This window comes from Pogona vitticeps, chromosome 12 (genome assembly GCF_051106095.1).
Source record: "Pogona vitticeps strain Pit_001003342236 chromosome 12, PviZW2.1, whole genome shotgun sequence".
In the NCBI taxonomy this organism is placed as follows: domain Eukaryota; kingdom Metazoa; phylum Chordata; class Lepidosauria; order Squamata; family Agamidae; genus Pogona; species Pogona vitticeps.
This window is the reverse complement of record NC_135794.1, coordinates 6,316,265-6,331,250: the sequence shown is the minus strand read 5'-3', so window position 1 is coordinate 6,331,250 and position 14,986 is coordinate 6,316,265. Positions and strand designations below refer to the sequence as shown.

The 14,986-nt window shown below is 44.8% G+C and overlaps 1 protein-coding gene across 1 annotated transcript in view; it reads left to right on the top strand.

Annotated features, from left to right (window-relative positions):
* DUOX2 (dual oxidase 2) overlaps nt 1-14,986 on the top strand; it is a 60,452-nt gene that overhangs the window by 13,030 nt on the left and 32,436 nt on the right. The window contains exons 3-12 of the mRNA XM_072981730.2: nt 893-976; nt 2,130-2,294; nt 6,775-6,962; nt 7,788-7,989; nt 9,143-9,303; nt 9,717-9,780; nt 11,479-11,575; nt 12,562-12,649; nt 13,051-13,153; nt 14,032-14,192. Coding sequence (XP_072837831.2) covers nt 893-976; nt 2,130-2,294; nt 6,775-6,962; nt 7,788-7,989; nt 9,143-9,303; nt 9,717-9,780; nt 11,479-11,575; nt 12,562-12,649; nt 13,051-13,153; nt 14,032-14,192 — 1,313 coding nt within the window. The remainder of the gene's footprint in view (nt 1-892; nt 977-2,129; nt 2,295-6,774; nt 6,963-7,787; nt 7,990-9,142; nt 9,304-9,716; nt 9,781-11,478; nt 11,576-12,561; nt 12,650-13,050; nt 13,154-14,031; nt 14,193-14,986) is intronic.

The window sequence follows — 14,986 nt, the reverse complement described above, 5'->3', positions numbered from 1 at the left end:
GAAGAGCCATCAGGGAGAATCTTCTGACAATCCTCACGTGTTGGTCGATGCTCTGATAAGATGTACATTTCAATGACCCAGCGGTCTGCATCCATGATGACATTGAGCCATATACAGTATTTAACCAGATGGAGGCTTTGCTGGGTTTTGCATCCTATGGGTACCAATGAGGAGCCACCGTCACCCCGTACCTTTTAAGGCAACGTCTTGCAGGAATGCGGGGTGATCTTGTTTCAGTTCATTTTGGATAACAGCTTTCTGAAATCTTCCCAGTTCTTCATATTTAGGATGGAAAGTGTGTGAGCATTTTAAAAATCCACATACAGTAGAAACCAAAACTGGCAGGTCAAGGCCTAGGAACTTTGACTTGCCAAATGTGGATGAGGAGGAATTTTGTCCGAGTTCATTTCTGAAAAATTTACCAACCTTCACCAGCTGCCTAGAGAAAGAACAAGAGGTTTTGAGAAACTGGACTGCAGGAGAAAGTGAAACAGACAGATTTCCCTTATCCCTATCTGACCTTTATCTTTCATTTAGCTCTGCTTGAAATCAATGTAGAAGAATGTGACGCCTTAGTAGACCACTAAAAATCAAATGATGTCATGCAAGCTTTTGTGGAACAAAACCCCACTTCTTCAGGCATGTCCCAGTAAGGTGTAAGTAGAGCAGAAAAAAAATATAAATAAATGTCCCAAAAACTCATGGCCAAAGTTGCCAGATACAGTATAATCTTCCTAAGGTTTGTTTAAAGCTGGTTATAGGCAGGCTATGTACGGTGCTGTGGATGGGCAGGATAGAAATCCAATAAATAAAACATTCAACTTTAATTTAATTTAATTAAGGAATAGTTGTTTTTCCTTAATGTCTTCTTCCTGGCATGCTTTCTTCTCAGGCACCCAGGAGCATATTGACTGGGAAATCGAGCGCTTTGACGGTTGGTACAACAACCTTGTGCATCACAAACAAAACTCAGCAGGTAAGAATGGGTGAAACTGGGTTTTTAGGCCACCAACTATTCTTTCAAATGCCATTCCTATCACTAATCATTGTGTTTCCACATACTAAGTACACACACACACACACGCACACACTTTCAACCTTTCAGTCTGAAGCTTCACAGAAACCCTTGCTCAAAGGTGGAGCTGGGCTGAGGCATAGCTCCCTAAATCAGGCTTGGCATGGCTCAGAAAAAGCCAATCCTTATTTTGTTCCTTTCCTCCCAAAACTATTTCCCTCACTGGACCTGGATATGCTAGTTTTCCTCTTCCCTCCTCCTCCCTTTCTCCTTCCATGCCATGTTATTTCAGGGGCAAGCCATTAGAAAATGTAAGCTATCTTAAATTCTTCAGCAAACTTCATAAGGCAGGCAATCAATGGGATAAATTAATAAGCAAAATATCTTATATTGCCAGTTCAATGAAGAAGTGACAAAAGTGGGAAAAAGCTGGCTGGCTGGTTTGGTTGGTTGGTTGGTTGGTTGGTTGGTTGGTTGGTTGGTTGGTTGGTTGGTTGGTTGGTTGGTTGGTTGGTTGGTTGGTTGGTTGGTTGGTTGGTTGGTTGGTTGGTTGGTTGGTTGGTTGGTTGGCTGGTTGGCTGGCTGGCTGGCTGGCTGGCTGGTTGGCTGGTTGGCTGGTTGGCTGGTTGGCTGGTTGGCTGGTTGGTTGGTTGGTTGGTTGGTTGGTTGGTTGGTTGGCTGGCTGGCTGGCTGGCTGGCTGGCTGGCTGGCTGGCTGGTTGGCTGGCTGGCTGGCTGGCTGGCTGGCTGGCTGGCTGGCTGGTTGGCTGGTTGGCTGGTTGGCTGGTTGGCTGGTTGGTTGGTTGGTTGGTTGGTTGGTTGGTTGGTTGGTTGGTTGGTTGGTTGGTTGGTTGGTTGGTTGGCTGGCTGGCTGGTTGGCTGGTTGGCTGGTTGGTTGGCTGGTTGGCTGGTTGGTTGGTTGGTTGGTTGGCTGGTTGGTTGGTTGGTTGGTTCCTGGCCAGTTATAGGCCAAAAGATTTTGCCACCCGAGTCAGACTGCAAAACATCCCCGTCCAGCTCTAGTTTCTCAGGATTCCCTTTCCTGATATCACCTGGTTTTACCCATGAACTAAGATGTGCTCCTACGATTGACATTTTTATTTCCTACCCTGCAGGATCAGTTTTCTCACGGCTGCTCCCCGCTCGCTATGCTGATGGCGTGTTCCAGGCCCTGCAGGAGCCACAGGTCCCCAATGCGCGGAGGCTCAGTGACGTGGTGGCCCGGGGGCCGTCCGAACTCTCTGACCAGGGGAACAGAACGGTATTGGGGGTCTTCTTTGGTAAGCTGACATGTCCTCAGAGGCTACTGCCATCTACCCACAGCCATCCTGTCTGGCTGCATTTGAATGGTGAAACCTTGAGGTCTGGCCCCATGGGCCTGCCTGTGTTAAGCTATTCTGGGGCTCCTTTTCTTCCCAAAATTGTTTCTTACAGTGTGATCATTGTGCAGGATCATTGCGCAACTGTATGGGTGCAACGCTACAAAACAGCAGGCATAGAGGGTTGCCAGACCAAGCATTTTCCCATTTCCTGAGATTCTGGGGCCAAAACCAGAGGCCAAGGGATGGACTCTCATGATATAACAGGAGACAGTGTCTTGCATAAAGATTTCAAAATAAGGTGTCTAAGAGGGGAAGGTAGGCAAGGAGATACACCAAATTATCCTGCATTATCTTGCTACATTAACACACATACTGTATAAGTCTTGGAACCATCTGGGAGCAGGGATGTATAGGTGGCTATACAGGAATTAAATCAGCCACACAGAAAATAATAATAATAATAATAATAATAATAATAATAATAATAATAATAAGAATAAGAAGAAGAAGAAGAAGAAGAAGAAGAAGAAGAAGAAGAAGAAGAAGAAGAAGAAGAAGAAGAAGAAATAGTGTCATCAAGTCATTATTGACTGATGGAGACTCTTTTCAGGATCTTCCAGGTAGACGGATACTCCGAAGTGGTTTACCCTTCCCTTCCTCTAGGGGGCAGTCCTGGGATTGTGCAGCTGGTCCAAGGCTACCCAGGCTGGCTTTGCTCCCAAGAGGCACACAGTGGAGAATCGAACTCCCAATCTACCTAAACTCCTGAGCTATCCGGCCAGCTTGAAGATCAAAAAAGGAGCTTGTTAATTAGCACCAACCTAACACTGTCAGTGGTGTGACTCCGGTTGCACGTGCAGAGCTATACAACAGAATATTGGCCAGTTCATGGGGTGTGTGTTTTTTTTAAAATTGCACATAATTAATTACTTTAGTTACTAACCAGGTGTGTTAATAAATATAAGCACTTTGAGAATGGTTTTTCTCTTGATATTGTTTAGCTTCCGGAACTGTTCCCGCTTCCGCCACCCCATCCTATACAGGCCGAAACGAATGCATACGTATAAATAAATCTTAATAGTAAAATGCTTAGTTTCTTCTCTCAGTTATACCATTTGATAAGGCACATTGGGCAGGGATTTGTACCGATCTGTGGACCTCGTTTGATGTGTGGTGTGTGTGTTTAGTCGTTTAGTCGTGTCCGACTCTTCGTGACCCCATGGACCAGAGCACGCCAGGCCCTCCTGTCTTCTACTGCCTCCCGGAGTTGTGTCAGGTTCATGTTGGTTGCTTCGCAGACACTGTCCAGCCATCTCATCCTCGGTCGTCCCCTTCTCCTCTTGCCATCACACTTTCCCAACATCAGGGTCTTTTCCAGGGAGTCTTTTCTTCTCATTAGATGGCCAAAGTACTGGAGCCTCAGCTTCAGGATCTGTCCTTCCAGTGAGCACTCAGGGTTGATTTCCTTTACAACTGATAGGTTTGTTCTCCTTGCAGTCCAGGGGATTCTCAAGAGCCTCCTCCAGCACCACAATTCAAAGGCATCAATTCTTCGGCGGTCTGCTTTCTTTATGGTCCAGCTCTCACTTCCATACATCACGACAGGAAAAACCATAGCTTTGACTATTCGGACTTTTGTTGGCAAGGTGATGTCTCTGCTTTTCAAGATGCTGTCCAGATTTGTCATCGCTTCCTGTGTGGAAGCTTCCTTTAGTTTCGGGAGAGTGTAGTTCCTCTTCTCTTCTCATTCCTACACTTGGATTGCAAGGCCAACATCAAGGGAAATATGACATCTTGATTAGGTTTTGGATTCCTGGTGGTTTCCGACGGGTCCTCCTCTCCGTGTGCATCTCTACTCCCAATCTCAAAATTGCATTTAGCCACTGGAGCCTGTTTCTCCTTTTTCTAAGCCCTGTTTCCACCATATTTACTGTGAGATTTGAACACCTCTGAGAGCTTGAATATTGACCCTAAAATGAACGCAGGACTGATTGCTGCGTGTAACCCAAGAACCTTTAGAATGGGGAAACTGATCGTTCATCTGCATTTCATTCTCTTTACACATATCTGACCAAGTGGAGAGTCCGCAAAAGCTTACATTAAAATATAATAGTTAGTCTTTAAGGTACTGCATGTATCTATCTATCTATCTATCTATCTATCTATCTATCTATCTATCTATCTATCTATCTATCTATCTATCTATCTATCTATCTATCTATCTATCTATCTATCTATCTATCTATCTATCCATCTATCTATCTATCTATCTATCTATCTATCTATCTATCTATCTATCTATCTATCTATCTATCTATCTATCTATCTATCTATCTATCTATCTATCTATCTATCCATCCATCCATCCATCCATCCATCCATCCATCCATCCATCCATCCATCCATCCATCCATCCATTCATTCATTCATTCATTCATTCATTCATTCATTCATTCATTCATTCATTCATTCTATTTATATCCCGCCTATCTGGTCAGTTACGACCACTCTAGGCGGCTTACAACATAAAATACATGAATAAAATATAAAACGATTATTATACAATAGACACATGCTTTTGTCTCTGTTTTTGTTTTGGAGTTTCTGGATTTCTCCTGATTTCTCTCAAAGCCTGAGTCATTCAATGTACTATTACCCCTGGGAATGTGTTCAAACATGCTGCGGCTTTTGCGGAACCATTAACTCCATTTTAGTGGTGAGATAGAAAAGAGGGGGCCTAGGGCTGAAGCAGTGATTTCCTTCTGAATTGCCTGTGATTAAGGATTCTCTTGTGCCTCCCTAGGGTTAAAGGAAATCCTTTAAAAGCAGAACTTAAAAGATGTACACAAAGTCATGAGCAGATTATTGGACAGCACTAAAAACAGAACAATTGTCACAATACAGCTGGTTTTGCCTGAGGGGCTGAGTTACCTCAGCAGCTCATTCAAGGACTTGTTTTCTGTTAGTAAAAAAAAAAAAAGATGTAACTAGAGATGAGAGGATCCTTCTTGCTCTATTCTATGTCACCTTTAAATCCAAATAGTCTGCGTGCATATGAATCTGAGAATATACATATTATTTAAGTTAATAGAGAAACATACAAGGTATGTATTTCAAAATACTTCCCAATGTTTTTTTTTCTGAAAACATACATATATTTTGTTGAATCTAATCGTAGTCATGTGTTGGCTCTAGACTCATTGAAATCAGTGGGGTTTGAATTGTTGTTTTCTTTTCCATGTGTTTGTTTTTAACTTGTTGTAAACCACCCAGAATTCCACTAAGGGGGCAGTATACAAATTTAAGGACTAAATACAGTGTTCTCCTGCATAGTGACAATAATCCGTGCAGCAAAAATCACTGCAAAGCGATTTCGTCGCTATGCGAAATTAAAAAGCCCATAGGAATGCATTAAAACCCGTTTAATGAGTTCCTATGGGCAAAAAACTCACCTTTAAGCGAAAATCTTCCATACGGCGACCATTTTCGCTGCCCGGTAAGCAAGGAATCCGGGCAAAAACACAGCGGGCGGCCATTTTTTTAACCCGGTGGCCATTTTGGACCTGCCGATCAGCTGTTGGGAAATCATCACTATGTGATGATCGGTATGCAGCGTACCAATCATTGCAAAGCGATTTTTTACCATCTAAAACATTGCAATGCGATCGCTTTTGCGATCTCAAAAAATTCATCGCTATGCGGATTTGTCGTTAAACGGGGCGCCCGTTAAGCGAGGCACCACTGTAAATAGTATAAATCCCCTTGACTCCAACAGCTTTGTTATAAATATGGACTAAATTTGGATACAAGCCAAGGGCCCCAAAACCCATTTGTTAGTCCCGCAACTGGAACGCAAGCAGCGCAACAACTTTTGAATTGCCTCTCGTTAAGAAAGCACTGCAGATATTATCAGCTGTGCACTGAGTTGCACAAGTCCGTAGGCAGCCAATAAGATCTATGATGGTTTCTTAACTGGAGACAGTACACCAAACTTTCCTGGCTTACACCATACCAGAGTAAAATCACAACAGAATTTTGGTGAACATGTTTACACTAAAATAAGCCCTTTAGATTTAGGTGGGTTTATTCTATGTTTACTACAATCTGATTCGTGTGAAAATAAATATTGGTAAATGTTTGATATCTATTTTGGAGCCATGCTGGAAGAGTCAGGAAGGAAAAAAAAAAACAATTGGCAGTTACACAGTAATCCTCATTCTCACCCAGAAGGTGTGGAACAGGTTTATAACTACCCGGATTTGCAGAGATCAAAGCATCCCTGGGTATAATGTTCTTAAAGAGTGCCAGCCAGAAGTCATTAAATCCAGAAGGCAGCCTCTGCCCCTTGAATTCTTGGAACTAGATTTCATCAGTGTAGTGGCTCTTCACTTGCCCGTTGTGATTTACTCTCCCTTTTGTGTTATTGTTCCTCCCGCAGGTTTTCACATACTTGCAGAGATTTTGGAGGCTTACCAGCCTGGCTGCCCCGCTGAATTCCTCAACTTAGCAATCCCTCAAGGAGACCCGGTCTTCGACCCCTCCGGCTCAGGCGAGGTCGTCTTGCCCTTTCAGCGCATGCAGTGGTCTCCGGAAACAGGGCAAAGTCCCAATATCCCCCGTGAGCAGGTATAAGTCTCCTGGGTTGTGCCCTGTGGATGGAGTTTTGTTCTCATGGGGGTACACAGTCACACTCTCTAGCCTTAGCTTACCTCGCAGGGTTGTAAGGAAGATACTGGAAACTTCTACTTCCCAAGTTGATTTGCTGCAGTTCAGCATACAGTGGTGCCTCACTTGACGACATTAATTCGTTCCAGCTGTAGAGCAAAAACATTGTTAAGCGAAATGAAAAAAAACCATAGAAACGCATTGAAACCCCCTCAATGCATTCCAATGGGCTGAAAACTCACAATTCCAGCGAAGATCCTCCATAGGGGTGGCCGTTTCGGGTGCCTATAAAGCGCAAAAAATGGCTCCTAAAAACAGCGGGGAGCCATTTTCTTCAGCCGGTGTCCATTTTGAAAACCCGACGATCAGCTGTTTTGATCGTCATAAAGCGAAAAAATGGGCCCCGAAGCAGAGAGCCGATCATTGCTAAGTGAAAAAACCCCATTAAAACGTTGTTTTGTGATCTCAATTGCGATCGCAAAAACATCATCGTGAAGCGGATTCATCATTATACGGGGTAATCGTTAAGCGGGGCACAACTGTAGCGTCCAAACCCTGAACTTAGGTTAGTTTTAACTGTGGCTTGCTGAAACAAGCCAGGTTCTTTAACCATGTTTTGAAGTTGGCTTATTTGAAACCATTAAGAGCATAGTTTGGAAACGTTGCTTTGGGGAGACCCCAGATTCCAGAATTCCCACATCCAGGGTGGCCAACGGCTAACTGCATTTCCCCAGGTGTCAATTTCTAAGCATTGGTTAAAATTAAACACAGTTATTCCCCCAACAGATAAATGGAGTGACAGGTTGGCTGGACGGCAGTGCCATTTATGGCTCGTCGCATTCTTGGAGCGACTCCCTGAGGGATTTCTCAAACGGCAAGCTGCTGGCGGGCAAGGACCCCGGCTTTCCGAAGCAAACCCAGGCTACCAGCCTGATGTGGAAGGCTTTGGATCCAGCCACAGGACAGGGTGGACCACAGGGGATATTTGGTAAGTGAGGCTGGTGGTATGGCGTCTTTCCCATCTTGTCATTGATTCCTAAACCCCAAACTTAATTAAACCATAATAAAAAATAAAATCTGGATGAGCATAAGGCATGAATAAAGGAGCGGAAGAAAATGCAGGTGGAATTCAGTAGGAAAGGGTGAAAATATTTGCAGTGTACAAAACAGCAGACTGGGGAAAGCACAATAAACCAGAAAGGGTTATAAAATGTTATGCGCATTCTTTGTACTTTCGGACGGATGTGACAAGGAGCCATACTCTCTTCTACCGTTTCTAGCAAATACAAATATTTTATTGTTTTATGCATGTTTATGATACTTCCTCTCTGTTATTTGGAGGTAGTTTGGATAAGAAGGGACTTTTGGCTAGTCTCCAGTTGGCTTTCATTCGCTCCTGCATGTTTGACACCAAAGGACTAGACTACTTAAGTCTGCAGGCGGGCTGGGCTGTTTGCTTTGAGTGCTGCCTGACGTTATAAAAGCAGGGCTTATAAAAACAGTTTGACCTTCTCCCTCTTGCTCTCGCGGACAAGGAGATTTCAGAGTCTTGGTCTGATAGTCAGGAGCTTCCACATCGGAATTCTGAACTGGGGCCCTCGCTAGCATTTCCGAACATGTCGTTTAACTACTGTACAACATTGGGCAGCTTTTCCCAGTGGCTGTGGTGTAGTGGAATCAGGGCTGGCAGGATCAAAGCTCTATGCTTTTTTTCATTTCACTATGATGTTCCCATTCCCTTTAGATTCACAGCTTCTGTTTGGGGCAGCCGTCCTCACAGCAATTGAAGAAGAAATAGGTTTTCCTAAGGATCAGTATATCATTGCAAGCTGCCTGTGTAGTTATGGAAAGTATTAGAGTGTCATTTGGTCTTGCATGGGCAATTAAGATCCATTCATTCTACAAAAGACCCGCTCCTCATTTGTTGATATGGATGGCAACCCAATTGCCTGCATTCTTGGACTCTCCTGGGGAGGAGCTGGCTATGGGAACTCTCCTGACAAGCATCGGCTCTTTTACACCTCTTCTTACACCACTGCCTTCTTGCAAAGCACCCCCAAAACATTTTCTCATGGGTAACCTGCCCACAGAGATGTATCACATATTCTTGACCCTTCCTCTCTTCGGTTCCTTTTCTCTAGATTTTGGAAATGCCAAAGGAAATGAGAACCCGTTCCTGCAAGCCGTCAGCATCGTCTGGTTCCGCTATCACAACTACTGGGCAGAGAAGCTTGCCAATACCTCTCGGTCAGAAGAAGATATTTTCCAACATGCACGTAAACGAGTCATTGCTACTTATCAGGTGAGTCGGGCGGGGAAGAAGAGGGTTTTAAAAAACCCAAAAACAAAGCCCTCCCTAGTTTTCCACTCAGGTACTGAGGGTTGTAAGTCTTAAATCTGTGTAAACCACTCAGTGTAGTGCTTGCATTAATGGGGTGATCCATAAATGGAATGAATGAATGAATGAATGAATGAATGAATGAATGAATGAATGAATGAATGAATGAATGAATGAATGAATGAACTTATGCTTCCTTGACAGAGGCTGGATTCAGCGATTCATAGGGTCCCTTCCAGCTCTGCAGTTCTAAGATGATGATGATGATGATAATATATAAATTTAAAGGGCACTTGATCAAGACAAATTGCATTTGACTTAAGAAAGCTTCCTGCATTCCTGCGTGTCTCATGGCGGCTTCCTTTCCCCTCTTCTAGAACATTGTCCTCTATGAATGGCTGCCAACATTTCTGAGGAAGGAAAGCATCACACCGTATGAAGGTAAGGAGTGGTTTCATGGCAAAAGAGGCACCATAGCAAGGAAGCAGAGCAGCGCTGGCTGCTTAGAGCACCTCTTGCTCAGTGGAGAGGGTAAAGATGAGCACTCAAATCCATGCAACTCTGTGTTGTAAGAATGTTGAGTTTTTTGGTTAAATTCCTCTAGCTGCACAGCAGAAGTGCAGGGCAGAATAGCTTCAAGTTCCCCAGCTTATCCACCCCCTTTCACCATCAACTGGCACTTACAGTCTCACCAACTCACTCTGAGACGTCAGTAGCAGAAAGAATAAAAAAAAGTTGGGGCTCTCTTTGAATCTGAAGCAGGAAAGGAATGATTGGTTAGTGCCGGATAGATTGACAGCTGCCTCAGCCCAGAAAGATCCCTCCCAACCAAACCTACTAAAGATAGCATACAAATTTGCAAAAACAAACAAACAAACAAAAACACCACCCTCCAACACAGTGTACATGCAGTGATCACAATTTACTTGATTACTTTGTCTGAAGGAAAGAGGAGAGTAAGCAACTATTTCCTAACGGGGTGCATGCATAAGATAAAACACGTTCCTGAATCAGCAGGGCCTGGGAAAGTTACTTATTTGACCATGGGTTTGCTGGCTCGATCTTTTGGGAACTGAATTCCAGAAAGGAACTTTTCAAAGAGCGTCACTAAACACACAGCCAGGGTCGTGACAGACACTCCTCCCTTCCCCAGCATCACGGAGATGATGCTCACCCTGACTGCTGCCTCGAACGCAAATTATTTTTGGAGAGAATGGATTCAGAAGGTTACCACCAGGACTGGGCGCTTTATCGTGTGGCCCCTATTGGTTTGCTACATTAAGCCCTTCTATGAAACCTTATTGTTTCCTCTTTGTGTAGGAATCGTACAGGCTTATTATGGAATTTGTATCCAGAGTCTCTGTCTCCCATCACAGGGTGCCATTCATGAGGTTCCATTGGGGTTCCTCATCCAGGCCTTGACGACCCCTAGATCTGAGCTTCAGCCATACGGAAAGATTAAGGGCCTTTACACCGGATGAAGGAAACTCTGACAGGTCCAGGGAACAGTTTTGTTTTGGTTTTTTTATGGCCAAAAAGGTCCAAAAGAGTAGAATTTTTAACCCAGAAGTGCTTGAATACCTGCTTCTAATTTGAGTTGAGGAGGGCCTGAATTACAAAAAATAGCTGCACTGAATAGCCCTGGGACTGGATAACTTTTTTGTTTCCCTCATTTTCCTCCCTGCAACCAGAGAAGGGCAGCCTCAGTGGGTTGCGAGCAGTCTTGCTTGTACAGTGGTGCCTCGCAAGACGAACGCCTCGCCGGACGAAAAACCCGCAAGACGAAAGCGTTCTGCAGTCGTGATGGCTTCTTCTATGACCGTGCTTCACAAGACTTTTTTTTTTTTTGCAAGACCAATGCTTCACAAGATGAAAATAATTCATTCGTCTTGTGAGGTTTCCCATAGCAATGCATTGCAATGCATTCTTATGGGAAACCGCTTTTCGCAAGACGAAAATTTCGCAAGACAGTCCTACTCGCGGAACGAATTACTTTCATCTTGCAAGGCACCACTGTATAAAGCTTTGCTTTAGACCACAACCTGAGACCTTTGGTTTCAAAGGGGCTCTTGATTAGCTTATTGAGACCTGGGGTAGATGGCTCTCTATTTTCACCCTCCCTCGCTCTGTGTATTGTAGGTTACAAGCAGCATGTGGATGCCAGGATCTCTCCTGAATTCGTGGCAGCTTCAGCTCTCTTCCTGGGCACGATGGTCCCTTCCGGAGTCTACAAGAGGTGAAGAGAACATGTTCCCTTCTGTCGGCCCTCTAATGCTTCTGCTGCTCCACGAGTCAGCTGTCTATCAGTTGCTTTTTCCAGCTTGGTCCTTCAAGAAAGAGAAGTGACAGGGGTGAAAGAACAAGTAGTGGGTGCCACCACCACTGTGCCCCCCCTCCAGCCTCTCTCTGCCTAATAGTAGGGCCAATCCTGGGTCATACAACCCCATAGTCCCAAAGCAGGGACACACAAATTCTGGAGATCCAGGGGCCACATAGCCCCACAACCTATAAGGTTATACCACTGCCCCAATAGCAGTTCAAAATATGTCTTTTAGTCCAGACCCCCACCTCTCTAGTCATTTTGTCACAAGTGGAATTATCCAGGTTTCCCTCCCTTTCTGTCACATACTTTTTCATCTGTTCATCTTTTGATTTTATTCCATCTTCCCTTTTTCCCCTAATAAGCATTACTGACCCATGAAACACGTTTCACCCTGGAGACACAATTCCGTATGATTATTCCACTTTGGAGAGCAGCTCAAACCCTCTGTTTTCCTTCTTCCCATACAACTGTCTTGTATTCGTGAGATCATTTCACTCATCCAGTGACTCGCCTCACGTGTTTCAAATGCAAGCGTAGGCGATAGCATTACGGGCCACTACAGTCATCATACGATATGCAAGCTTTCATGGATAAAACACCACTTCCTCAGGCTTGTGCCAACTTAAAGTCTGAAAGTTCATGGCAAGATGGACTTCGCCAGGCGTGTCTTTCATAGATACAAGTCAGGAGAGGTTCAGAAAGCAGCGTGGTTGATGTTTTAAAGTTACAGCTGGTATAGCTGTGGATAGGATTTCACACCCCAGTTCTAGAAAAGCTTTCGTATTGCATAATGATTTTAGTAGGCTATAAAGGAATTGCCTACTCTTGCACCTGTATTTTGTATTGACCCCATAGCTCCCTTTTATTTCAATGGAATCTCACATGTCGTTTTCCTTCAGGAATTCATCTTGCAGCATCCAAAATGTGACCGTAGATGGCCGTGCTTCTCCACCACTCCGCCTGTGCAACAATTACTGGAGCCGAGGGGTAGGTGTCTCTCTTCCTTGGGATCGGGGCCATCCGAGGAGAACTAAGCCCAGACTTCCCACTAAAGGTAGAAGCTCCAGGGCTGAATAGGGGGAAACAGAGAGCAGGGAAATGCATTGAGACAGTGAGAAGAAAAGCACAGTGTATAAACTAGATTTCCATAAATCTGGCTTCTTTGCCATGCTAGGTGAGTATGGTGGAAGACGTAGCGATAGCGTAGCATGTGCGGAAGAGACGTTGCCGAGCAAGGTTGGCGTGGGCAGTTCCAAACGAGGTGGGCCAATGGGCTAGCTCAGTAAAAGGCTGCCCCCTATGCCCAGTGCTGAAGCTAGCATCAGACAAGGCTTCGCAACACATTGATGCTTCATGTCGTCCCTTGGGGTCTTTTCTGTCTCGCTCAGAATCCCAGTCTTAAAACAGCTCAAGATGTGGATGAGCTGCTGCTCGGGATGAGCTCTCAGCTTGCTGAGCAAGAAGACAACATTGTGGTGGATGATCTTCGAGGTAAGCCTCCCGTCCCTATCCCTCCCTTTCTTTAAGCAGCTATGCACGATTTGATCTCTATTTGTGGGGGCTACAAAGAGCGGTTTGCAAACCTGGTAAAGGCAGAGCTTGGCAAAATAATAATAATCACTTTTTGGACTACAGCTCCCAGAATCCCCAGCCAGCATAGGGGAGTTATAGCCCAAAAGATAAATTTTCCCCAGTTCACTAGTAAAACATTCTAAATATTCATTGGCTCTTAAGAGTCTTGGGTGTGTGTGGTTACATCCCACATGCAGTAACTTATGGGCTATGTTTGGTGTTGAGTTCTATTGTAAACATTTCTGCAGGAGACAGAAAACAGATAAAGCATGGGCAAATAAGAGGGGGGAGAAGTGGGTTGGTGAAGACTGACAGGAATATCAGCTAAAAACTCAAGAGTGGGGGAAAGTAGGGAGAAGAAATGTATATAAAAGTAAAAGAAGATAGGAGAGGAACCACATGGACAAAGCCTTCGAAGGGGCTCTTTCTATGTGAATCATTTTGCAAATGGAGCATATCTCCTGATGACCAGCCACCAGACGAAACCAAGCTGATTTTCAGGTTGGGGAGCTAAAGGAAATCCCCGTAGGATAAATAAATGAATCTAACCTCTTTAGGATACTCTGCTTTAATGACGGATGCACTGTCACGTCTGTTTTGACCTTGAGAGCAAGCAATACAGGGAAGAAAGCCCACCGCACACGAACATCTTCTCCTTTATTGACAATGTTCCTTTCTAACTGGGCATCGGTCCAAGCACATAAGATTTGTTTGCATCCAGAGGTGCCCAACGAAAGCCACGACAGGGCTGCTCCTGTCTTGCTCTACCCTGACAGCTGTTCCGTTTCGTCCTGCAGATTATTGGTATGGGACGGTGAAGTATTCCCGCATGGACTTCGTAGCCAGCTGGATTCAGCGTGGGCGGGACCTGGGGTTGCCCACCTATAACAAAGCCCGAGAATTCTTCAATCTCCAGCCTGTGAAGGACTGGCAAGGGATCCCCCAGGAGAACCAAACGGTAATTTGCCAGAGGCATTGGGGGGGCAAAAGGGGGACCAGGCGGGAGGAAGGCTTGTCAGCAGGAGGGTGAATCAATGCGCACATCTGGCTGGCTTTTTTCTAGAGACCCATAAACAAGAGGGTTGAAATGCTTCCCCCCCCCCCATTAAAGTGTCCTAACTCCTCCAGCCCGTAGGGCCACCAGGGATGTTTACCTGGACAATGTTAGGACCTGTAGTGTAAAGAATTCCAAGTTCTAGTTTTAGATCCCCATAAACCCATTTGCTGGAAAAAAAAGGCAGCCAGTTCGAGACGTGCAGCCAAGGAGGACGGCCAGATCATGGCTTGGCCCCGCAGCGCCTGTTTGGCCTGGGTAATGGAGCCAGCGTCAATCCATAGGTGTAGTTATAGAAGGGGTAGCCGTGTTAGTCTGTGCAAGCATTGTCGGTAAAAGCGAAATAGAAATTTTAAAAAAAGAGAAAAGCATGGGAGCACCTTAAAGACTAACATTTATAAATATCTTAATGTAAAAAATTATAAATGTTAGTCTTTAAGGGGCCACCAGGTGTGGGTTTTTTTAACGTTTTATTTTGCTTTTGCTTATAAGGTTCAATCCAGGGTATCTCTAGTTGCTGTGATGGATTTTGTCCTAAAGGATGATGTAGCAGGGGAAGGGAAGAGCTTTTATTTGACCCCCCCGGGAATGGATTTCTAGACAAGACTGGGCTCCGTGACTCAAATCCCTGCAGAGCTCATGGGTCCGCTTGACGATTGCTGGGTGGATCAGGCGGAGGAAAGCCGTGGATTTGATCT